General features: G+C 45.4%; 1 protein-coding gene across 1 annotated transcript in view; it reads right to left on the bottom strand.

Annotated features, from left to right (window-relative positions):
• The window catches only part of SLC9C2 (solute carrier family 9 member C2 (putative)), a gene marked incomplete at both ends in the record, with an annotated part of 61,997 nt that overhangs the window by 6,710 nt on the left and 28,857 nt on the right, over positions 1–26,430 (bottom strand). The window contains 9 exons of the mRNA XM_080698779.1: positions 309–393; positions 4,112–4,297; positions 6,183–6,314; positions 7,661–7,828; positions 9,678–9,776; positions 14,688–14,813; positions 16,506–16,654; positions 18,772–18,823; positions 25,069–25,218. Coding sequence (XP_080554905.1) covers positions 309–393; positions 4,112–4,297; positions 6,183–6,314; positions 7,661–7,828; positions 9,678–9,776; positions 14,688–14,813; positions 16,506–16,654; positions 18,772–18,823; positions 25,069–25,218 — 1,147 coding nt within the window. The remainder of the gene's footprint in view (positions 1–308; positions 394–4,111; positions 4,298–6,182; positions 6,315–7,660; positions 7,829–9,677; positions 9,777–14,687; positions 14,814–16,505; positions 16,655–18,771; positions 18,824–25,068; positions 25,219–26,430) is intronic.

Genomic DNA, 26,430 nt, shown 5'->3' with positions numbered 1-26,430 from the left:
CACCACCCCAACAGCAGTGTGTGGCCGCAGCATACCAGGGCAGGACCAGAGGACAGGATTAAAGCTGCTCTCCTGTTGGGGATGGAGAGAGACACTGGAGAAGACAGAGACACGTGGATTCCATGTCTGGAGTCTCTGACCGGCGGCCCCCCCAAAACCACAGGCAGCCAGTGTGGGCCCCAGGAGGGGAGAGAAATCCACACAATGTCCGCCCGCTCAGAGCACCATCTCAGTCTCAGAGCTGAATGAATTCTACCCTCCCGGGGTCTGGCTCAGTGGCTTTTCTCGCACTAAAAAGCCACTCTTACCCGAGGCACTGGAGGTATCATTCTTGGTGGGCTCCCCAGCTGCCTGGATTATCAGCAACTTGCTTAATTCTGCAGTTCCCTGAACCTAAAAGGAAAAAGTCAAAACTAGTCAAAAGAGCCTTCTTTGATCCCAAAGGCTCTTCCCCATTTCTCCAAAAAATATAAAAAATAAGCCAAAACCTAGAACTGGGTCTCAAACCTAAGATTACCTTTTTTCCCCCTTCTTAATTTTTTTTTATTGGTGCACTGTAATTCTCATCATCCTGAGGTTTAAAGTGACATGGACATGCGCACAGTGCTTGGTGCTCCCCAGGCCCTGCCGCCGCCTGCTCCGGCACTATGGTGGGTGGGTGGCGGCACCTCCCTACACTGTGGTGGGGTGGGTGGCGGCACCTCCCTGGAGGCCGAGCACTGTTTGAACTGTTTTCTTCCTCAGTCCTCCTTTTTCCTGTGAAATCCTCTCTGATGTTGTTTCAAGAAGTCTTGGACCAACTAATTGTCTTTTGCATATTTATAGAAACCAGAGAGGGAATGTCTACACCTTTCTTGTAAGGAACCTGGGAATCCCCAGCAAACGCTGACTTACTTTTACTCCCGGACTGAAGATCAAGGGCTTGAGGCCCAGCCTCCCAGGATGGCAGGACTGTCTCCCTGTCTCAGAGCTTTCGCTTCATATACCACGAAACCCACCTCCCACGGTGCCAGCAGCAGACACGTGATAACTACAGCTATCCTTCCTTTCTTTCTTTCATTCTTCCTTTCTTTTTTTTTCTTTTGCTTTATTTGGGGGGTTTTGGTACTGGGGATAGAAACCAGGGGCATTCTACCTCTGAGCTACACCCCCAGCCCTATTTTTTATTCTTTATTTTGCAACAGGGTCTCACTGAGTTGCAGAGGGCCTCACTAAGTAGCTGAGGCTGTCCGCGAACCGCGATCCTTCTGTCTCAGGCTCTCAATACAGAGATCACAAGCGTGGCCACCGCGCCCGCTACAGCTATTCTTTCTACATGCTGCACGTCATCCCATGCAACCCTCACGCCAACCTGGAAAGACGGCTGCCGCCGTTATCCCTATCTTACTAAGGAGGGAGTGGGAGGTCAGAGTGGCTAGGAGCCTGCCTGTGCTCATGCACCGGGTGGGGTGGGCATGAGGGTCAGGATTTAAACCCGTTTTCCTGACTCCAAACCTGGGCTCCTGGCAGGCAGTGTTGTACACGTTATTCCTGTTGCCCCGGCCTCTTAGTCCCTCCCTTTGTTTCAAAGCCAAAGAGATTTTCAGTTTTGTTAAGAACATTTAAGCTAGATATGGTGGCCCATGCTACAGATCACAAGTTTGGAGGCCAACCTGGGCAAATTAGGGAGACCCTGTCTCAAAATAAATTTGTTTTATTCACAGTAGCCAAATTATGGGCCCAACCTAGGTGTCTGTCAGCAGATGAACGGCTAACAAAAACGTGGCCGATAGACGCAGGATGGAATTCTACTCAGCCATAAAGAAGAACAAACATGTCATTTGCAGAAAAATGGATGAAGCTAGAAACTGTTGTGCTCGGGTGGTCGGCCAGCCCTGGACAGCCAAGGGCCGTACTTTTTCCTCATATGTGGAAGCTAGAGAGAAAGTAGGCAACAGCAGGGACTGTGGATAAGTGGGAAGAGACCAAGAGAATCGTGCAAGGGGATTGGAGAAGATGGGGCGGGATAAAGGAAGAACTGCTGGAGGAAGCAGTCCCGACTCTTCGTGCTCATGGATGAAGGTATCATTTCCAGTCTCTTTATGATGTACCGGAAGGGGGGGGGTGGGACATGGAGAAAAACAGCCCAAGACCCGTGTGCACCTCTGAACCTGACTATGATGTATAATCACATGCACCGATAAAAGTAAAACAATGAAAATAAATACATTTGTTTTAAGCTAGGTACAGTGGTGCACTCCACTGTATTACTGCTGCAATCACTGAGATTACTCCTGCCATCTCAGTATTTGGGAGGCTGAGACAGGAGGGTCACAGGTTCAAGGCCAGCCTTAGCAATGTAGTAAGAACCTCAACAACTTTGCAAGACCCCGTTTCAAAATAAAAAAGGGATGTCGTGGAGCTTAGAGGTAGAATGTCCTTGGGTTTCATGCCCAGTACAAAAAGAACAAAAACAAAAACTAAAAACTTGTTTTTTAAAAAAGAGCTGGAATGCCGGCGTTGTTGTGCACACTTGTAATCCCAGTACTTGAGAGGCTGAGACAGGAGGATCCCATTTGCAGACAGCCTCAGCTACTTAGTGAAGCCCTTTGCAACTTAGTGAGGCCCTATTTCAAAATAAAGAATAAAAAAAATAGGACTGGGGGGTGTATCTCAGAGATAGAATGCCCCTGGGTTCCATTTCCAGTACCACAAAAAAAAAAAAAAAAAAAAAAAAAGAGCCGGAGAGGTCCCTCAGTGATAAAGCACTTGCCTGGCATGCGGGAAGCCCTAAATTTAATCCCCAATAAAAAAAAACACCCTTTAAATCTTCAAATTACCTTCATCCTCTGAATTGTTAAAAGGTACAAAATAAGGATGTTATAAAAGAATCAGATTCACTTTCTAGAACTTTCTAGAATATAGCCTTTCGTTAAACCAATGACTTTTCACAGTTCGAACAGAAGGTGTCTTTCCCAAAGAGAACAAACTCACTGCGCCATCAAGAAGACCTCAGCTCTCTGGCGGCCCTTGGTCCTCCACACCCATGGGTGCTCCTTCCCCTCACTCCGGGGCCTCAGCAGGTGATTTGGACCGGAAGTGGCCTTGTTTCTACCTCTCCCACGGCCAGTCACTCCCAGGCTTCGCACCTTCCCCACCCACGATGGGGCCCCAGGCCCAGGACCTGCTCTCAGCTGTCTCTGCAGCCCCCCAGTGGCAGCACAGTGGCAGATCCCGGCCTAGCAGCCTTGTGGTCATGGTGTGGGACGCCCCTGCCATCACTGCCCGGTGTGAACTAGGAAAACTGAACCGCGCCGTCCCTGCTCAGGCAGGCCCACCCCAACCTGGCCAGGGGTGCGCAGCAGGGAGCAACCGGCCCTCGCTCCGCACCGCCTGCGTCCAGGGCCCCACAGCGGAGGACGCAGAGCCCTGGGGCGCTTCTAGTGCGTGCTTAGTGGCCGGTAAGAGCTGCAGGGCTCCCCAGGTGTGATTTGTTTGGGAATAGGTTGGCTGGAGTTTGTTTCCTTTGCTTACTCTTACTGGGTTTATTGTTTTTGTAAACATGTTTACATATCTTAACCTGGACGCTCACTGTTGGGAGGGGAGAGGGCACCAAGCATATCCTGGACGTATGCCATTTTCAGTATGTTCCACATAAAAATAAACAAATGAATATAAAAAATCTCTACATATCTCTTCATCTTTAATTGGTACGTAATAATTGTGCATATTTGTGAGGCATGGTGTGACATTTCAGTACGTGCCCCCCAGGGCTAATGGTCAGGCCGGGGTAACTGCCGCATTCATCACCTCAAGCATCCCTCAGCCCTTCACATTAGGAGCATTCAGAATCCTCTCTTGCAATTCAGAAGTGACCGCCATCACAGGCACCGTGAAAACCCGGTGTGTGTGTGTCGCTGTGGATGGAACCCAGGGGCACTCTACCTCCAAGATATACCCCAGCCTTATTTTATTCTTTTTTTGAAACAGGGTCTCTCCAGGCTGATGAGAGTCTCACTACTTGCCGAGGCTGTCCTTGAACCTGTGACCCTCCAATTTTGGCCTCCCAAGTACTGGGGTTCCAGCGTGAGCCACCACACGCTGCCAAATGACTCTTGGTGACGCTCCTTACCTGTTCACAGGTGTTAGGTAAGATGCAAGGGGCAAGATACGGCTCCTCCGTCTTACTGTCAATCACACTACCAAACACAACAATGACGATTTTCATAGTCACGGTATCAATAGTCATTTCATTATAGCTGGATAAAGTCTCCACGTACACGTGATTGTTCACCACACAATTCTGAAACTCCAAGTCCTACGATAAAATCACAGTTTTCTGTAAAGTATGCAAGCTGACACATGGTTTCAAAAAGAAAACAAGCCCAGTGTGGTGGCATAGGCCTATGATCCCAATACTTGGGAGGCCAAGACAAGAGGATCACAGGTTCAAGACCAGCCTCGGCAACTTAGCAAGACTGTCAGCAACCTAGTGAGACCCTGTTTCAAAACAAAAGAATATGAAAGGTGCTAGGGGTATTATAGTCTGGAGGGAAAATGTCTCTGGGTTCAATTTCTGGTACCACGGGGGGTGGGGGGTGGGGTGGAACTCCCTAATTTAGCCGAGTTCTTTCAGCATAGATCCTAGTATAAAGAGAAAGAATTAAAGTTCTAAAAGGCCTCTGATGAGCTTCCCACTTGAGAGATTTTGTGTGATTGTCCTGTACCCCTGGGCAATGACTGTCCAGCCCAGATCCATGAGCCGCAGCTGGGTGGTCAGCTATGCGTTGTTGGATTTATTTATTTATTTATTTATTTATTTATTTTCGGTACTGGGGATGGAACCCAGGAGCATTCTACCTTCGAGCTATCCCCCCCCCCAGCCCTATTTTCTTTTCTTTATTTTGAAACAGGGTCTCACTGAGTTGCAAAGGGCCTCACTAAGTAGCTGAGGCTGCCCGTGAACTGCGATCCTCCTGTCTCAGCCTCCCGAATGCTGGGATTACAAGCGTGTGCCACCATACCCAGCCATTGCTGTATTTTTATTTGCACAAAAAACAGTCTTAAAGATTCAGGGATTTTACCTAGCTGTAAACAAATATCTTTTCCGACAGCTAAACAATCAATAACAAGTCAAAACCAAACTAAGGGAAACATGGAGTTCGAGCCACACTTTCAGGCTCAGAATCAAAGGCTTTGGAGCCAGAGGAGTTGCTGTGGGCAGAGTGAGCCCCCACCCCATGTTCTTCAATTGAAGTCCTACCACTCAATACCTCAGAATCTGACCTGATTTGGAAATAGGGTCAATGCAACTCTAAGTAGTTAAGATAAAACCTTTGAAACTAGTGTGGGCGCCTAATTCAAAATGGCTGCTATCCTTATTAAAGAGGAAATTTGGCCTGGTGATGGTGCACGCCTGGAATCCCAGTACTTGGGAGGCTGAGAGAGGAGGATTCCAGGTTCAAGGCCAGCCTCAGCAGCTTGGGGGTATAGCTGGGAGATAGGGTGACCCTTGGTTCAATCCCCAGTATGAGAGAATGAGGGGAGAAGGAGGGAAGGATGGAGGGCAAAGGAAGGAAGGAAGGAAGGAAGGAAGGAAGGAAGGAAGGAAGTCAGGCACCACCCACCCACGTGGCTTGTATGGCCTGCTCACTTGTCAATCCACATTTATACCCAGCCCCTCAGTTCAGTGAATACTGTCAAACTTCAGATTGGTCACTTCCCAGTGACTTCCCTGACTCATCGCAAGGGTGAGAATAATTTTTAAATAGGATACAATTACGGGATGGTAAATTGTGCAAGTCCAGGGACAGACTGGAACCACTATTCTTTGGAGGAAAAGTTCATGGAAGAAGAGAATTAGTCAACAAAGATTTTGAAAGGTAGGAGATTCATGTTAACATGGGTGGAACAGCCCATTAGTAAACCCCGACTGTGTTCAGGAGCCACTCGGGTGGCTCTTGGAGATCTGCTCCTTAACATCTGAATGAAGAGCTCTTTTCCTCCGTGAGCGGCCGCAGGTAGCTTGGGATATAACTGTAAGAACAGGGCTGATGGCCTGGAGGGAGTCAGGCTCTGAGAGCAGTGCTAACGCTAGCAACCTTATTTTAGAAACTTTCCTTTCTTTGTCTGGAAAATACAAAATGCACTATGTAAAAACTACCATACCTAAACTTAATGCTCCTTTTAATCACATGACTTACCACATCAACAAGGCTCGATTCGAAATACTGGCAGGCAATGCTGAGAGCCAGCTTCAGCCATATTTTATATTCCAGAGAGGGCCAGAAGGCGTCAAAGCCTTCGTATAAATCCTCCAGGGAGATGAAGAAGGCCTGCGACGACAAGGAATGGTGCCTGGAGCCACGTGACGAGACCACTTAAGACACCTGCAGATCTCATTGCCATCTTCTCAGAAAAACTGACTGCCAACCCCAGCGCCATTTTGACGCCCTGCCATTCAAAAGCATCTGTATTGTGGGGACGTTGTTTGTTATGGGTGAGATGACAAAATGTGTGGTCCAATTAGGGCTATAGACTGAATGATGGACCAGAAACGTCCCTATCAGTCAGTAATAGGGCTCCTGAGCCCAGGATCCAGGAACTAAAGCCCTGTGTGAACGCAGCTGTTCTCATCACCGCAGCAGGCCGATCTGCAGTTTTGCCGACTCATTCGCAGTCCTCATTTCTAGAAGCACATTGCTTACCTGAATGAAGAAGAATCTCAGAATTCAGGTTCAGCGAACCTTAAGGAATTGGTGCAGCCTTGTGGCCACACTCATGCCCCTGTGCTCTGCTGCCAAAGCGACATTCCATTTCTACTCCACAAACCCCTCAGAGTCTGGCCCCTGTTCTGTTGTATCTAATGGCCCCCAAAGGTTGAAAACACTTTGCAACAGGAACGTTTCTATTTGAATTTTCCACACCTAGTGGGATGTCAGGACTTTTACTTGTCAAACTTGGCAAGTGAAACATAAAAGAAAGAGGGAGAGAGGGAGAGGAAGAGGGAGAGGGAGGGAGAGGGAGGGGGAGGGGGAGAGGGAGAGAGAGAGAGAGAGAGAGAGAGAGAGAGAGAGAGAGAGAGAGAGATAGATCTAGGTATTGGACCCAGAGAAATTCTACCTCTGAACTTATACCCCCAGCCTTCTTTAGCTTTTGTCTTTGAAATAGTGTCTTACTAAGTCATTGAGAGTCTGGCCAAGTTACTGAGCTTGGTCTTGAACCTGTGATCCTCCTGTCTCAGCCCCCCAAGTACTGGCATTACAGGTGTGTGCCACCACCCACAGCTTGGAAGAAGGGAAATTTTAAAACAAACTAATCCTCTTTTTAAAAATATTACTCTCAGAATGGTGGCCATTTATTAAGTGCATACACTTGCCAGACATTTTATATAGATGGTTTTCTAATCCTCATGACATCAAAAGGTAGATTCTCTCTACTTAATAAACAAGGAAATTAAGGCTCATGGAGGCTAAATAACCGCTGAGTTCCCACAGCCAGTTTCTAGTAGAGCTCAGCAGAGCCTGGCACATGAGACATTAAATCTGCCCTCTCCCGCCTCCCAGTAGCTGGTTGGGTGACTAAATAAAATATCAGAACTCAAAGAAAGAAAAGATACTGGCAGTCCTTATTTGCTTGCAGAAATGTTATCTAACAACCCACAACAAACCAACTTCCTTACCTGTAAAGTAGTTTCACAAATGGCAGTATATTTAATTTCACGCTTGAGCAAACAACTCAGTTCTCCAAGTATCTCCCCACTGGTACAGTACTCAGTAAAGAGGGTTTTGTCCTCTTCACTGGACTTGGCACCACTGTCTATTCCAAAGATAGGCGATGAACTGTGTAGCTGCAAAGGGGAGATAATGTACAGAGAGAAATAAAAGAAGAAACGTACTTTGAATAAAGCACAGGGGAGCCCATTATTTCTTACAGTTATTCCAAAGAAAGATGTTCTGGTTGGCATTTAGAATGTCCCCCAGACCTCATGGCATTCAGGGCAGCCAAATGGAGGTGGGACTTGGTTGCTGAAGAAGGGTCCCTGGAGCCCTGGAAGTGGCCAGGGACACCGTTTCTGGGGTAGGTTTCTGCAGCTCTTCCTATGTGCTGACCACGAGAGCTCTCTTTCTCTCTGCTCCTCGCTGTCATGCCCGAGGACCTGTAGCCCTGGCCCCTGCTTGGCAGCCAGCACACAATATTCCTTCCTCCAAGCTGGAGTCATCAAGCATTTTGGGTCACAATGGTGAAAATGCTGACTTAAACAGAAGGTAAAAATTCTTTGTATATCCTGTCAGATGTGAAGGAAGAATCCGTCTTCACAAAAGTCGGGGTTCCTTTTGTGTTTCAATTCCCCAGAGCAAATATTTTTCTCATGTAAAATACAGGTTCTCATAAGGATCAAAGGGTATAACATATTCCCTTTCTGGACAACCTTTAAAAAATTACAACAAACTTCTTCATAGCTCCATCGCCTCTAACACACTACAGGTTGGGCATCTTCGACCTAAAGTCTGGAATCCAAAATGCTCCAAAATCTGAAACTTTTTGAGCTCTGACGTGACACTACAGGTGAAAACGTCGACATCTGGTCTCGTGTGATGGATGGGTCACAGTCAAAACACAGGCACACTGAAAATATTACATAAAATTGCTTCCACCTATGTGGGTTAAGGTATATACAAAGCATAAGCCAATTTCATGTTTAGATGTGGGACACAGCTCCAAGATATCTCATTATATATATGTGATCTTCAAAACCTGAAACACTTCTGATTCCAAGCATTTTAAATGAGGGACATTCAACCTGTGTATATTTAGCTTATTTCATCCACTGTCCATCTCATTCTCTCCCGCCATAAGAAAATAAGCTCCAAAAAAGGCAGAGAGCTTTGTCTGCTCTGTCAACCCTCTGCCTGTAATAAACAGTGCCTGGTCCATGATAGCAACAAAGTCAATAATTGTTGGGTGAAAGAGTGAATAAGGGATGAGACTTCTTTGAATAAGTGTTACATTGTCTTAGCACTATACTTGTCATCACTGTTTACTTCCATGGCATTTTTAAGATGTGAAATACTCATTCTAAAACCAGAAAGTCAAATGTGTTATTTTCCCTAAAACAAGTGTTTGCCACTCGGCACCATCAGCTAGGATGTAGGAACTATTGGGGGCATAATCTGGGGCTCACCCCGTGCTCAGCTACTCAAGGACTCATATGCAGACACGGGGGATTCTACTTCCAAGCACTCTCCTGGAATCCTTCTTTCTCTTGGTCAACAAAACATTGGTCAGATTATAAACTGTATTTTTGATCCTCATCCTACTTAACCTCCACGAGGATATGACTTTGCAGCCACAGCTTCCTACCACCCCCATTCTTGAACTCTCCTTTCCTTGAGGTGAGTAATTTAAAACACTCCAAGCATTAGCTCCCTGATTTGAACATCCTAAAATAATGGTGCTTCCTCCAAGGATTGCTGCAAAGAATGAGCAGAGTCAGACAGTACTGCAAAGATGGTTTGCACGCACAGCTACAGAGGACGGTCATCACCCCTCAGCCACAGTAATCACTCTTAGTAGAAATGGTGTTGTTTAGAAAGGGGATTCTGTTCAACACTTAAACTTCTTCAGCTCCTCAGTGCCTCCAGTTACAATTACATATTTCAAAATACGTTTCAGATAAAGCATCAAGAGTTCCTTACACTTGCCATTCCTGAGATAATTAAGTAGATCCCTTGTGGCATTTCACCTTCTCTACAAATGACATCTCCATAGTCAAAATAGGCAAGTTTGGTTCTTTCCTGAATGGTGGGGAGGAGGAGTAGGAAAAGAAAAAGAAAGAGTCAACATAAAAGGTTCATATTCTACTTCTTTTTTTCAGTATTGCAGATGGAACCCAGGGGAATTCTACCTTCAAACTATATCCCCAGCCCTATTTTTTATCCCTTATTTTGAAACAGAGTCTAAGTTGTGGAGGGCCTAAGTAGCTGAGGCTGCCCGCAAACAGTGATCCTCCTGCCTCAGCCTCTCAAGTACTAGGATTACAAGCGTGCCCCATCATACCTCACAGTCTACTTTTCAAAATAAAAATAAGATTTTAAAACTAAAAAAATTTTTGTTGTGGTGGTGAATGTTTTGTTTTTGGTATAGGGGATTGATCCCAGGGACATTCTACCTCTGAAATACACCCCTAGCCCTTTTATTTTTCATCTTGAAACAGAGACTTGCTAAGTGGCCGAGGGTCTCACTAAGTTGCTGAGTCTGGTCTCAAAACTTCAATCCCCCCATCTCAGCCTCTCAAGTACTGGTATTACAAGCATGTACCACCATTCTCTGCCTAAAAATGGTTTTTAAGTAGCATAAAAAATGAATTATTTTCAGCCGGGCATGGTGGTGCATGCTTGTAATCCCAGCTCTTGGGAGGCTGAGACAGGAGGATCACACAGTGAGGCTCTCAGCAACTTAGTGAGACCCTGTTTTCAAATAAAGTATAAAATAGGTCTGGGAGTATAGCCCAGAGCTTGAAAAGTCCCTGGGTCCCATCCCAGTACCACACACCAAAAAAAAAAAAAAAAAATGAACTATTTTCTTGGTTTATTCACATAACATGCAGACATTTCACATCTTAATTTTAAAGAGATAGGCAAACCATAGACTTTGTGATTATACTTGGTACAATACATGAGATGTTTATGGAATAAAAGAGCAAATTAATGAATAAGCCCAGTTTTTAGCTCTCATTTAGGGCTTGAGCTTTAATGGTAAGCTCAACAAATCCCCTGCCTCGCAGGTAGTTTGGGTAGATGTTAATGTATATTAGAGGATGCTAACTATGGCAGAAGAGACAGGGGGAGGGTACCAGGGAACAATACAGAAGCCACAGGACTTTGTACAGAGGAAGGGACAGCTACACTGAGACCTAGAAGAAGAGCACCCGGTGGCAGAAGGAGATGAGTTAAAGCCCGATAAGGGTGGAAGATTCAGTGTGTGCAAAGACCCTGAAGCAAGCACCGTGTCTGTGTTAATATGACTGAAAAGATTTGATACGCCCCAAGCATCAGGAAGGGACAGAGGCCCGAGCTGAGCTCTCCGCGAGGCATCAGCAGGTATAGTGTCACAGGTGCCCCACACTTTTAGGGATCACAACAATGTTATCATTGCTGTTAAAATCAGAAGGGTAGGAGAAGTTTTAGGAAGACAAAAATGTTTTAATATACTCATTTCCATCCTAATACATACAAAGTACATTGACATAAAGTACGATTTTATATCTATTTTTATAAAGAAAGAGGCCTATGGAGCTGGACACTGTGGTGCACACCTGTAATCCTAGTACTTGGGAGGCTGAGACAGGAGGATTGCAGTTTTGCTTTGCTCAAACTGCTACTTTCAAAGTAAGATCCTTCATTTAACTAAAGTTATTTATTTATTTATTTATTTATTTATTTATTTATTTATGTGATACTAGAGATTGAACCCAGGGGAATTCTACCTCTGAGCTCTACCCCATCCCTATTTTTTATTTGTATTTTGAGACAGAGTCTCAGTTATGAAGGCCTCACTAAGTTGCTAAGGCTGTCCTCGAACCTATGACCCTCCTGTTTCAGCCTCCCAGGTACTGGGATGACAGGCATGCACCAACATGCTGGGCCCCACTAAACTAAATTTAAAATCATAAGCAAAGGAAAAACTTCCCCTTTTTTGTGGTTTTACTGGGGGTGGAACCCAGGGGCTTTTCTACCTCCGGGCTATACTCCCAGACCTATTTTATACTTTATTTGGAAACAGGGTCTCACTAAGTAGCTGAGAGCCTCACTAAGTAGCTGAGGCTGGCTTTGAACCTGTGCGATCCTCCTGTCTCAGCCTCCCAAGCGCGGAGATTACAAGCGTGCGTCACCACGCCCAGCTTGCAAAGGAAAACTTCTAAATCACTGGCATGGACAAAACACTAGTGTGACACAAAAGAAATCAGATATTCAAAGCTCAGTAAAACCCCATTTTGATTTCTGTCTTCTTAGTGAACCAGGAAAACATCCCTATTGTGGACAAACCAATGCCTTATAATCCCTCTCTGCCTATAAAGAAATACCACTCGTTGTCAGTTTTCATGATTCCAAAAATATCACAGAGGCTTTAACAGGATAACGAGAAAGCTAGAAACCTCCTAATACAGACGCCATTTAAGATGAGAGCCACAAACTGGTGATCCATGGGTCACAGCTGGCCCATGGATATATATTATTTTTCTTGCTTGACAATACTTTTTAAGTTTTTGAATTGGTTGCCAATATTTTAATTTGGAAATTTCAATAAAAATCTATACTTGTGGTTTCTTGTGGGGAAAGCGACCCAACGTCAACAATATGAAATCTAATTGTCATTTTCAGTCTTCATTTTACTTGATCTCTTAACCACATTTCACAGCGTGGATCACTTTCTCCTTAAAAGAAGACAAGGCTCACTTTGAGTTTTCCTCTTACCCAAGAGATTTCCTTCAACTTTTTGCTGATTCCTCCTCAACCCCAACTGAATGTAACCCCAACATGACTCAGTTACACTACCCTTGGAATCCTTCCCAAAGAAGTCAAGTCAGAGTGCTGTCGTGATACAACATACTCATGTTTATAGAAGCCCCATTCACAATAGCCACATTACAGACCACAGCAGGTGCCCATGAACAGATGAATGGGTAAGAAAAATGTGGTCCATAAACACAATGAAGGTCTACTCAGCTGTCAAGAATAAAATTATAGCATTCACAAGAAAATGGATGAAACTAGAGAATATGTACTGAGAGAGATAACCAAGTTTGAAAAAGTCAAAGGGCATGTGTTTTCTCTAATATTCAGAAGCTAGAGAGAAAACAAAAAGGGACTTCAGAAAGAGAGAGAGAGAGAGAGAGAGAGAGAGAGAGAGAGAGAGAGAGAGAGAGAGAGAGAAGTAGTAAACTAGTGAGAGAGGATGGAGATGGGAGGTAGAAAGGGCGAGAGGAGGACTGAGGAGGAAACATTTCAAATAACTTTTTGTCCTTATGTGAAGGTATCACTATCCGTCTCACTAATGTATGGGCAACAAGGGAATTACACCAAGATCTGTGTGTAAGTATGTTTATGTCACTTTGAATCTCACTACGATGTAAAATGATGGTGTACCAATAAAAGTATGTTTTTATAAAACCTGTCCAATTCAGAGTCAACATCAAAGTCCTCATAGTGTCCTACAAAAGTTCTACACCTTGAAGGGCTGGCAATGTGGCTCTGTGGTACAGCCCTTGACCAGCCTGTGTAAGGCCCTGGGTTCTACTACGAGCACACACACAGACACACAGACACACACAGACACACACAGACACACACACACACACACACACACACACCAAAGTTCCGAACATCCAGGCTGTCTGCAGCTGCTCTGACTAGAGCCCTCCCTCCGCCCCTGCCACGGGGACCTGGGGCTCCCTGAACACTCCGGCACACCGCCTCTGGGCTGGACCTGCTCTCTCCCCGTGGCCTGGAGGGCTCTTCTCCAGGACATCTCTAGGGCTCCTTCCAGATTGCTCTTCAAATGTCACCTGTTAGAGCAGCTGCTGGCCACACCGTGTAAAACCGCTGCCCCACCAGATCCCTTTGTCTCACGCTGGTTTTTCCCACACACTTAGCACACTGATACACTATCTTTCTGCGTTGGCTTCTGAATTTAAGGCCTTTGAAATATAATTTAATACACTAGCATAATATGAGGGCTGTGAAAGGTGGCCCTTCATCTGTCCTGTTCTCTTCTGTGTCTCCAAACCTCAAATAGCGTCTGGCACATAGGGGCGTCCAATAGATGTTTGTCAACAGGGTCCAAATTCCGACAGTAAAACTCAGCTAAGTTTAGACCGAGCCTGAGCGCTTGAGTACACGGCAGTCCTCACTCGGGAAAAAGTAAAACCAGCTGGGAATAGCATGGTAGAGATACTCCCCTCTACCCAGTAGGTTTTACTTTTTATTATCTGCCTGGCCTGTATAGTAATTTAAATTAGAGACTCTCGACATTATTTATTTATATATATTTTATATTTAAATACTATATATAAATATTTATATATAAGATTACAGCCTTATTTATTTATATATATAAATAATGTCGAGGGTCTCTAATATATGTGTGTGTGTGTGTGTGTGTGTGTGTGTGTGTGTGTTTCTTCCATAGTATTCATCTGGAAATCCAGAACTCTGCAACATAAAATAGAATGAGATGGGTAATAATCAGGGAAATGTAAGTAGCTTGTCAAACCAAACAAACCATTGCAAAAAACTATTTTTTTTTTTTTTTTGCCCTCTAGGCTCAAAAATAAATCTATTCTTACCCCGGATTTTGCAGGACTAACCTGTTTTTATTTTCCTTGAATAAGGATTTGTGCTTTGGAGCTGCGTTTTGTTTGTTTGTTGGTAGTGGTACAGGAAATTGAATTAAATTCAGGGGTGTTTAACCTGAGCTGCACCCTCAGGCCCTATTGTTTGTCTATTTATTTGTTGTCGTTGCTTTTAAACAGGGTCTTGATAGGTGGTTGAGAGTCTCAGTAATTTTCTGAGGCTGGTCTCTAACCACAATCCTTCTGTCTCCGTCTCCCAAGTACTAGGGTTACAGGTGTACGCCACCATGCCTGGCTTGCATTAAGTCATGAGGAAATATCAAACCTCAGCCAGAATAGAAGACAGAAAGTTTACCTTGAAGAAGTCGATGAGAACATCTTTCTTTTCCATCCAAATGATGTTGGGAAGGTACTTGTCAGGAGTGGGGGGTGGAATTGCCATTGGAAAATTATTCAGTGCTTTTATTTTTGCAAGAAGTACCTAAATACAGGCAAAATATCAGCTCTGGGAACAGAAAATGAACACTGGGCAAAAACTAAGAAAATCTAAGTAAATTATTTTTTGCAAATTTTACCATGAGTCTCAACTCATAGATTCTCTCACTCTGTGTTAATTATCTCTTTTTGTGGCTGTCCTCCTCCCCTTATTATTTTCATGAATTTATTAATTCAGATTGAACGTGTCGTCTGTGTAATCCAGATAACCTGTAGCCTATCTTAATCTCGCGTTTTCTAGATTTTATGTTGATTGCCACATGCCCTATTGCTATACCCTCTTGGGTTTTGGGGTTTTGGGGTTTTTTTTGCATATCTAGGATTTGTTCTTCTAAATCCTTCTGACTTGGTAGGACACAGTTCCAGTGTATGATCCTGAAGAACCCCCTGACTCCCCAGGAAGTGAAAGAAAATCACTTTCCTTACACCCTTTCCCCGCAGCTTTGCCTGTTTATCTCCACTATGGACGGCAATACATTTTATCCTACCATTCCCCTTATCTGTACCTCCCTCCCTATTACCTCGCTGTTGCTGGTTGAATGAATAAACGACTACAGGACAGAACAGAAAGATCCCCGTCTTTAGGGTCAGTGCTGCATTCGGTAACTATCCCAGTCGCAAGAGTCTAGACACTTAGTAAGCTTTCAACATATATTTATTTGACTGTATTGAATAAATCTTCCTATGTCCTTATGACATGGGATAGAAATTATATCTCTTCTGCTGACAATCAGGCAATTAGCAGGAATTCAGTACGTAATTGCTGAATTACTGATTTATCTATTAACTTTCTGAACAAACATAGGAAAAAATAAGTCTCCTTGCAAGGGTTATTATTTATTTGTCTTAATGAAGGGCATCAAGCATTCAGTTGTCTTAAACAGATTTCAAAAAATCAATTTAAAAGTAGGATATAAAGCACAAAAGCTTGGTAGAGTGACTTAAGGAATACTCTACAATGGCCCTTTTCTTCCCTCAGACATGAAGGAGAAATCGTATTCATTTAGTCCTTCCCTGGGAAGCTCTAGAGACTAAAGAGACAGAGCCTGGAGGGAAAGCCGGCCTGTTCCTCATCTCCCGAGCCCACGGCCAGGGAAGCCGACCCAGGGGATGCCCAGAGCACAGTGCAGGTGTCCACGGCCTGAGGGAGGCGGGCAACAGGGACAGGACGTGCAGCCAGAGCTTCTGTTTTTCTGGTCTTTGCGAGGAAACAGATCCTCATGTGGGCGTCGAAAGAAGACTTCTACTATAGACAGACACAGCCAAGATGCTGGACGTGACAGAGTGGCGGGCCAGATCTGGCTTTCTCCCCTTTGTACAACACTCCCAATTTCTTTCCTTCCTTCTTTCCTTCCTTCCTTCCTTCCTTACTTTCTTTCCTTTCCTTTCCTTTCTTTCTTTTGCAAGTACCTTTACAATGTCCATTTATTAACTAACTATCCAGCAATCTTCCCTGCAACTCTCCTTTCAGAACTGCCTCTCCTCAACCCCCATCAATACACGTACACACACACACATGCACACACACACGCGCGCGCGCACACACACACACACACACACACACACACACACGCCTGAGCAGTTTTCAATCAGCCATGCTCATGGCTCTGCTACAGTACCAGTGCCGGCTGGGGTGCCGAGCTCCTGGCTCCGAGCAAGATGGAAACTGCTTTCTCACCTTATTCATCTCGATGCCCTCGTGTTTGTCAATAATGCCTCTCGACCAGAGGAAGGTGAGGTTTTTCAGAGCTTTGGCGATCACGTTCTGAATGGCCTGCTTTGTCTTCAGAGCGATGACAACATCACGCCCCTCGTGTTCGATGAGTCCTGGGGAGATTAAATTCAGTAAACAACCTATGCAATAACCACATTAATAACTAATATTTGCATCATAGTTTATAATTTCCAAAGCTTTTACGCCATAGCCTCTCATTCTAGTTTCACATAGAACTTGTGAGTCTGGTAGAGTAAAACTTCTCCTCTCCGTTGTATAGGAGAGAAAACTGATTATTAGCTTCCCCCGCTAGTTAAGAGGAAAATCACTGTCTTTGCCACCCGTGGCATCTCTTACCTAGCTCTATTATAAATTTTATTACATTTTAGTATTATTGTTTTTACTTATTGCTATGGTTAGATATAGACTTTCCCCCTAAAGAGCTCATGTATTAGTGTTCAGAACTGGTGTAATTAAATCACGAGGGCTGTAATCTTATCAGTGGATAAATCCACTGTAAAGAATTTACTGGGTGGCAATGTAGAGACTATGAGTCCCTGGGGTGTGCCCCAAGGACTGTGCTTCTCTCTTTAAGTCCTCTGCTTGCTTGCGCTCTGACTCTTACTCCAGACCTCCACGGTGTGAGAGCAGAGCCCTTGCTCTCCCTCCCTGTCTTTGCATCCTACTGCCATACCCTGAGCCCTGCAGGCCAGGCCTGACATGGGCTGAACCCGGAACTCTCAAAACACATTTGAGTAAATAAATCTTCCTTCCTTTACGTTGTATGGTCAGGTGGTTGTTGTCGTTGTTGTTGTTGTTGTTGTTGTTGTTGTTGTTGTTGTTAAAGCAGTGAGAATGTTGGCCAAAATCTGACTCATCTTAATCGTTGGTTGGGTGAATAAATGACCAACTGAAAGAACGATAGCACCTCTGGCCCTTGGCTGGTGGGTTTTTCGGAGATCAAGCTGCATGTGCTTTCCACTTTAATAAGCATCAGAGGTTACAGACTGGAATGCCAGGCAAGGCTAAAATTCTGCATTTCATCTTTGTAATCCTAATGTTATGCCTGCCACACGGGCACTTTTTCTTTCCCCACTGAAACGAGCTGACTGGCAAAAGGAAGGGCAGCGGTGACTTAAGAGCTTAGGTTTTGAGTCAGACGCACTGGAGCTAGAGATCCAGCTCACGCCTACTGGCCGTATGGCCTCGGGCGAGTAAGCCTCTCTAAGCCCCGTTTCATCATCATAACGTGAAGATGGTAATAGTATTTGCCTCCTGGAGTAATTGCAAGGACTATGTTAGATAATACATATAAAGCATTTTACAGCTCCTGGCATAATGAGCATTCCGTGACCAGTTGCAATAACCACACAGAAACGGGTACTCCCTTTTATACGACTGAATCAAGAAGACTTTTGAATACTATTCCATACTGATCCAAAACGTAATATACAGCAGCAACTCCTAGGCTCCTGCACTTTATAAGCCCAGAAATAAAAATCTGTCAATACATAAAGAACAGCAATGAGTCCTGGGCTTCTAGAAATATGCCAGAACATGTTTACCCAATCTGTGAGACTTGTGCTTTTGTTCATCAGACCATGTTCTTTCCATTTTGACTTGGAAAGCACGCTCCCCATAAATCCATGCAGCATATTACAATGTGGTACGGGGACAAAGTGTTTCTACTTTACCTCTTTCCTGGTAACCTCTACTTACCAAGGGCCCCTCTTCCAGCCTGGCCCTGCCTGGATGACCGAGGAAACACCCGAGCTGCTTAGCATAAAGCCCTCAGGCTCCTGCTGTCTGACTCAAGTGAAGTCTGTATGGTGTTCACGAGTGATGCCCAAGGAACACCATCCCTTGCAGCACTGCCTTCTGGGGTATCTTTGCAAAACCCCTCTGTCCGAGGTAACCATCACATGTCTTTTTCTTTCAAGCTTGAGGACTCTGACCTTGATTCGCTCTCCTACACCTTCTACACAGCAGCTAAGTGGACTTTTCTAACTATCTTCAGTTATCTACTGGCATGCTGAGACACTCTCCCTCGAGGATCTGGATCTAACCATCTTAACTTTCCTATACTTGGTCCATGACTTGTGTTCCATAAACACTGACTGAATGAACAAATAAATAGGTGAGTTAATGAAGGCATGAACTCGGCTTCCTTTGGTTAAATGGGGGAATCACATGATATGATTTCAGGGAACCAGGTACTCCAGCTACTCACCTAGTTCTTTGATAGCCTCTCGTTTGTTCGTTTCCAAAATTTCATGTAATTTCTGTTTAAAAAAATTAAGGAAAACAGGCATTTTAGGATGTTCTCAGGAAAAGGTTAGTATGTCAATTTTACTGTACCTAAAGGAGAATTCTCATAGGCAGATCCCAGGCGGGAGACGTGCTGAGTGAGTGGCGATGTGGGAAGCCAGTCCATCGGGAGCACCAGCGCAGGTGGAACCATCAGAGGACGCAGTGTCAGTCACTGGGTTCTCGTTCCCTACAGACTCCTTAAGTAACTGAAGAAGTCACTTCACTCCCATGCTAACCCAGTCTCTGTTCAATCAGTCCTTCCACAGGTGTTTGTGGAAGCTCACTGAGTCCCGGGTGCCATTCCTCATAAAGCCTACTCTCCAGCTTGGAGTCTCTGGGATGTGAACTTGGCCAGGCCAACAGCCCTGGGACGGCACAGCTGGGCGTTGCCTAGAGCCGTCCAGGACAGGTGTCTGAGACCCGCACTCTGATAATGCACGGCAACGGCTGTGCCACCTTGGCTTCGAACGTCAAGTTTTTGGTGTACTTTGTTCAGGCAGGTTTAGAAAAAAAATCATATGTAATAAATCCCTTATTTTGAATATAAGAATGAACTTATATAATTTTTATTAAATTGCTCGGAATCAACATTGGGGAGATACCAAATTGGGCTGCCAAGGGTCCCGAGGTCCAGCCCTCCTGGCCTGGGTGCACAGACAGCAGCTAAACCCCCTTCATACGGAACCAGAGAAACACCGCCCTCCTTGCTGCAATGACTTTACACGAGAGCTGAGAAACTGGCTCTTGTCTACCGAGGGCCTGTAACCGTGGAAGTGTGGGCATATATCTTTACTTCTATAAAGGTAAGCTGCCCCATACCTGAGTTTCAAGAACAATGTCACTTCCAGGATGAGCACCACTTTGATATCTAAACACACCTCAAAAAGACAAAGCCAGTTGTGGCCATGCATACCTGTAATCTGAATACTTGGGAGGCCGAGACAGGAGAATTGTAGGTTCAAGGACAGCCTAAAGGTCAGTATGATACTCTCAGCAATTTAATAAAACCCTATCTCAAAATAAAAAAAAAATTGAGCTGGGGGTATAGCCCAGATGTAGAGTGCCCCAGGCTTCAATTCCCTAGTACCAATGACAACAACAAAAATTTACTTATGTCTCATTAATAAATTCCAAAGGATACTCTATACATGGACTATCAATCTCATTGACTTGTGCAGAGAGGGAGAGGACACCAAGTGACGTGTGCATGTATGTATCACTGATGTAGAACTACAATATACCAAAAGAAGTCTAAAATAGCCGGGCATGGTGGTGTACACCTGTAATCCCAGTACTTGAGAGTCTGAGACAAGAGGATCACGGGTTCAAAGCTAGCCTCAGCAACTTAGCAAGACCCTGTTTCCAAATAAAAAATAAAATAAGGCTGGATATATAGCTCAGAGGTAGAATGCCTCTGGGTTCAATTCCCAGCACTGCAAAAAAAATAGTATTAAATAAACAGAAATAAATAAATGCCAAAGGAGATTCATTTCCTCTCTCACATGTCAAGGCCAATGTCCTCAAATCTCTGCGTCTTCTCCTAAGCTCCTGGAAAAAAAAAAAGATCCTTACCTCCCTCACGGGCTCTTGTTTCTCTTCCCTACTTTACAGTCTTTCCTCTCACTAATTGTTCTCCGTTCTTTTTTTATTAGTGCATTTTAATTGTATTAATAATAGGTTTCATTGTGGCATCTTCATACACAACATACTTTGATCTATCCACCCGCACCCTACCCTCTCTGACCCTCTTCTACATTCTTGCTAGTATAGACCCATCTCACCTTTTGGCAGCACTTTGAATTTTATTCTCTATTCTCCAGAGTAAATCAACAGGATAGACTTCTGTTGAACATTAGTGTTTGATCCCCTCAGGGTAGGTAACTTCACTATCTTTCCCCCCTCTCCTGATCTCCCTAAGGAAAGAGATTCTTTCCTGGCTAAGAGGCTGACAAACGAGTCACCACCCACCCTCCACGGAAGGCACAACCTTCAGCCAGGGATGGTTCTGTACACACACGGTCACTGTCTCTAGAAATTTAACCATTACAATTTAAATTCACTGTCAGGTGTAAAACCAGGAGTTTCATTTGGGCTGGGAAAATTCCTTTCAACTATCGATACTGTTCAGTGTAGACCCTCATCTACACCAACTCACCATAACAAAAAAAATCTATAACCCTAATCACCAAACATTGGAAAGAAAAAAAAACCAGAATAAAAGACAAGAGCCAAACACAACATATAGGAGAATAGCCCAAAGGAAGCAGAATTAACATAGGAAACAAAGCAACTTTTAAGATAAAGGATTCACAAGAATATCATGGTAATTTTTGTGTGTGCTCACGCATGTATGTAATACTGGGGATTGAATCCAGGGCTATTCTACACCTGAGCTACACACCCAGTCCTTTTTTTTTTTTTCTTTGCTTTGCTTTGCTTTGCTTTGCAATAGAGACTTGCTAGGTTTTAAGAGTCTGATGACATTGCTGAGACTGGCCTCAAACCTGCGATCTATCTGTCTTGGTATCCCAAGTACTGGGGATCACAAGCATATACCACCCCTCATAGCTCATATTATTATTATTTTTTTTTTTTTTTGGTGGTCCTGGGGTTTCTGGAAACCCTTCTTTCTCCGGGCTACACTCCCAGACACCTATTTTTATACTTTTTTATTTGGAAACAGGGTCTCCTAAGCCAGCGCGGCTGGCATCGAACCTGCGCGATCCTCCTGTCTCCGCCTCCCAAGTGCGGGGATTACAAGCGTGCGCCACCACACCCGGCCTTTGTATTAATTTTTAAAAAACTAACAGGAGGGGAGCCAAAATGATAGCGTGGACATGAGGTGCGCATTCCAGCTTCTCGGGGCTTTGATTTGAAGCAGCTGGAGCAGAGCTACTCAGCCAGGTGGTGCCTGGGCCCATTCACTCAAGTTCCATCTTGGGCAGTCGGGGACTCAGAGAGGCCCAGGAATTCTGGTCTTTGAAAAAGAGGGCAAGAAAGAACACATCAGCTTTGAGCCACCAGAGACAAGGGCGCTGGGGCACAGCAGAGGAGAAAAATAACCCAAAGAGAAAGAGAAAGAGAAACAGAGTGACAAATTCAGCACAGAACCAACCAGAGAACAGAGAGGCCGTCTGAATTCAGCTGATCCCAGGAATGCGGAGCAGACTGGTGCTGGGAGCTGCTCATCCGAGTCCACTGAGCAGAGAGCTGTCCTGGAGAGCCACCTAGTGGAGGTCACACCAGAGCTGGCTGCTGTGGGAGCTCTGGAGATGGCGGCCAATACTGCCATGCTGTCCAGGCCAGTGCCTGCCAAGCGGCCCAGGGTGGCCACTGAACCAGGCACAGAGAAGATGATTTGCAGTGGGACTCAGAGGCGGCTCGGCCCACTCTGATGGGGCAGCCAGCTGAAGAGGGTCAGTAGAAATAGATTCTGAATAGATCAATGCACGTGATTGCATGCCAGGATGGGCCTCGGAAGGCCATAGCCATGGAGGGCCATGGACCTGCGGTGCCCTGGGCACCCAAGGCAGTTGATTCTTGTCCTGCCAGTGGAATTCTAGTGGGAGGTCCAAGACACAGACACGCAGCAGAGATGAGCCTTGACCCGGCCTTGGGACATGTCCACTACTTTGTCTAGAGGAGATACCAGAAAACACATTGTCCTGGTCAGAGGCTGGTGTCAGCCTCCAGAACTTCCCCTTTGAATCTCCAGGTCAGTCTCCCCCTGGGAGTGCATCCACCTAATCTGTCCGGAGGAAGCTCCGGGAGATGAAACTTTCTGTTCCACGCTGCCTTATAGAGGGGAGCAGAGAAACTGAGCGCCATTTCTACTAGCTCAGGTCCCCGGCCACTCGAGCTGGCCACTTGGTGAGTGAGGTGAGAGGAGGAAGGGATTAAGGATGCCCAGCCTGTGCTCTCTCTGGGGGGAGAGCCAAGAAGACAGGGAAGGAAGCGTAGGTTGGGGTACCAGGGCACCTGTGCTAGTCTATGCTCTTCCCATCACCTCTGCAGACAGTTCTTTCATTTTCATTAAGACATTTTTCATCCTCGCTGATTGGTTTGTATTCCTCCTCCTCCTCCTCCTCCTCCTCCTCCTCCTCCTCCTCCTCCTTCTTCTTTCACTGGGAATTGAACCCAAGGACATTCTACCTCTGAGCTACACCCCCAGCCCTATTTTTTTATCTCTTATTTTGAAACAGGGTCCCACTGAGTAGCTGAGGCTGGTCACGAACCTGTGATGCTCCTGTCTCAGCCTCCCAGGTACTGGCCTGTATCTTTTTTATAATCTTTCTTTGCTTTGGGCGGTCTGGGAGGGCTGTTTGGTTGATCTTTTCTTTCTTTTTCTCCTTTCAATAGTCTAATTTTCTTTCTCTCTCTTGCTCCAGTTTGCACTGTATTTTTCTTTCTTTATGGCCTTTATTTTCTACCTGCACTGTTCTCTCTTTTTGGATATGTTAGCTCTTTTGCCTGCCTTTCCCCATCTTCTCTCTTGTAATCCACCTTCGTTGATGCGTTGTAACTGTACGGGATGGTGGGGCTCAGGCACTAGAGCGTTCCAGTGTCTTTCCCCCGGAATCCCACCTGCTCCGTCCCCTGCCCTGACATATTAGTGAGATGGGTATTGGCCAGTCTCACTGTGAGCTACCCGTACCACAGCCTTATTTTATCATCACAGAACAGGTGAAGTAAATGATTGGGGTAATCTTGACATCAACACCAGCTTCAGCCATGGTCTGCCATTTTTTACCACGGGGCACGTTTTATCACAGGGCACGGAGGTTAAGCAACCTTCACCCTCACCATCCTCAGCAATCAGCTTAGATTTGATTTCCTTTTTTTTTTCCTGGGGTGGGGGGTGGGGATTGAACTCAAAGGTATCCTACCTCTGAGCTACAGCCCCAGCCTGATTTTACTTCTTATTTGGAAACAGGGTCTCACTAGGTTTCTGAGAGCCTTGCTAAGTTGCCGAGGCTGGCTTTGAACCTGCTATCCTCCTATCTCAGCCTCCCAAGTGCCGAGATTATAAGTGTGTGTCACCACGCCGGGCAGTTCAAATTTCTGAAATGCAACTTTATTGTTCTGCAGCTCAGCAAATCTCACTTCAAACACGCCCGCCACCCTGTGCAGTGTTGGCTCCTTGAGCCCTCCGACTAGCGCCGTCCCCATGTTTCTTGTATGGAACAGAGCCGGAGCTTCCGCCTCCTACGGGCCAGCCACTTTCCTCTTGGCTTCCTTCTGCCGCCTCATTGGTATAGCGCTTGTCCTTGCCAGCCACCATAGTGCTCAGAGAGCATAGTGCTCATAGTGCTCAGAGAGCAGGAAGGATGGGAGGGGATACTTTTGCTTCTACCATATTGTTCTCAACTTGTAAGATTGAAATGGTGAGTGACTAGTACTTGGAAGGCTGAGACAGGAGGATCTCGGGTTCGCGGACAGCCTCAGCTACTTAGTGAGACCCTGTTTCAAAATAAAGAGTTGAAAATAGGTCTGGGGGTGTAGCTCGGAGGTAGAATGCCCCTGGGTGATTAGTTTTGCAATGTCTGCTGTGTTCTCTCTTATATTTATATTCAAAGACTTTACTTATCCTTTAGGGCAGGGGGAGCCACTGACTATTCTGAAGCAGGAAATGCACTTTCAGGACCATTATTACATCGCAAAGAGTGACTTGGGATGGACAGAGTGTTCTGAGCGAGCTGATTAGGAAGTGATCCGCCACCTCTGAGCTTCAGTCTGCAACTAAGCAGCATACTGCCCGGAAATGATAAAAACAAATACTCCACCCAGACACTTCACAACACCAGGACTTTAAGGTCCCACCGTCCATTCTTTGTTCTCTTCTCTTCTCTCCACGTAAGATCTGCCCTTTGGGCAAAGCCTTGTTCAAGTCTCAACTCTTGCATAAAACCTCTTTCCCAGGCCCTGTCTTTTAGAGAGCATTACAAAGACAGACAGTCTTGCTTCCCTGCTCTGCACTCAGTAAATATATCGTTCATTTTCTGCTAAGAAGCTAACGAGTGAGTCTGATAATAACAGCTGAAATATCAAAATAGAGCCTGTTCTCTGTGGCACCTTGTATACGATAATGAACAATGAAGTCTCCTTCAACTACTGGAATTTGTCTGTGGATCAAATGCAGGTAGAAATCATCTTAAAAGAAATAAATATACCAAAGTTTTTTTTTTTAATTCCAGAAATGACTGTGCTTGTTTCTCACCCGATATATTGATTCACGGCCAGAGATCTGTTTTATTAAAAGCTTGGCGTCCTCCTGGCTTTTCACGTACCCTTTCGTAATACTGTACATCAAGCTCAGGTGCTTTTTGGCCTGCACATCCGCGGTACTTATCAGTACTGGTATTGCTAACTGGAATAATGGAAAGAAGAAGATCAAAAGAAGCCTGTGAATTTCATGAGGAAAAGCATCTCTGAAGAGGAGGACTCAAGGTGTTGTCTTCAGACGGCTCCCTGCAGCACCCAGACGCTTGCTAGAGATGCTTGTTCTGGGCCCCATCCCAGACCCTCAGAACCATCCTGGGTGGGTCTCAGCAATTTTGTGGTCCCAGGGATTGAACCCAGGCGCAATTTTCTACCTCTGAGCTCCACCCCTAGCCCTTTCACTTTTTTGTTTTGAAACAAGGTCTCGCCAGATTACTGAGCGTCTCGCTACATTGCTGAGGCTGACCTAAAACTCGTGATCCTCCTGTCTCGGCCTACAAGTACCGGGATGACAGGCGTGTGCCACCATGCCAGGCTGCAGTCAGGGCTTAACGAGTCCTCTCCGCATACGCGTGTGCTACACATATGTGATTCTACACATACTCAAGTTTGAAACTCCCTCTCTAAAGAAATGAAAGCTTAGCCAAGAACTGACTCAGCCTTCGGTGGAGTCCCCAGCAGGCCCGTCACCCACGCTTTACACTGTCCTGTTTCAGGAAACAGATATGATGATCCTGAGACCTGGGCTGTAGTTGCTAACTGAATAAACCCTCTCTCTGCACCGCAGTCTCTTCCCTTGTAAGATAAGGATCCTAGGATACTGAAGATGCTTCTTAGCTCTCTGTCTCCAGTCACAGGCTGAGGCAGGCCACGATAATGACTTGGGAGGATGAGCCTCTAAGCCTGTCGAGGCTCACACACCAGCTCTCCTATTCAGCAGCTCTGTGACCTTAAGCAGGTCCTTAGTGACTTGAAGGACTCGGTTTCCTCATGTAGAAAATGAGGATAATAAGCCAGACGTGGGGGTGCATGCCTGCAATCACAGTACTTGGGAAGCTGAGACAGGAGGATTGCAGATTCGCAGCCAGCCTCAATCACTTAGTGAGACCTTGTTTCGAAATAAAAAAAATAAAATTAGGGCTGGAGGTAGAATGTCCCTGGGTTCAAATCCCAGTATCACAAAAATAAAATAAGGATAATAATATCTAGCCGGAATTCTAAAGGAGCTGTCCGCCAAAAGCGAGACTTGTCAGTGATCCAGGCAGGACCGTTCCCACAGCCCAGGTTGTGTCGCAGCAAGGGCAGAGGGTGAGGGTCACAACGGGAGACGTGCGTCCCAGGGGAAGGGGCCACAGGAGCA

Source organism: Muscardinus avellanarius (assembly GCF_963383645.1).
Source record: "Muscardinus avellanarius genome assembly, chromosome: 7".
Classification (NCBI taxonomy): Eukaryota; Metazoa; Chordata; class Mammalia; order Rodentia; family Gliridae; genus Muscardinus; species Muscardinus avellanarius.
Note: the sequence above shows the minus strand (reverse complement) of the source record. Positions and strands in the feature narration are given on the sequence as shown.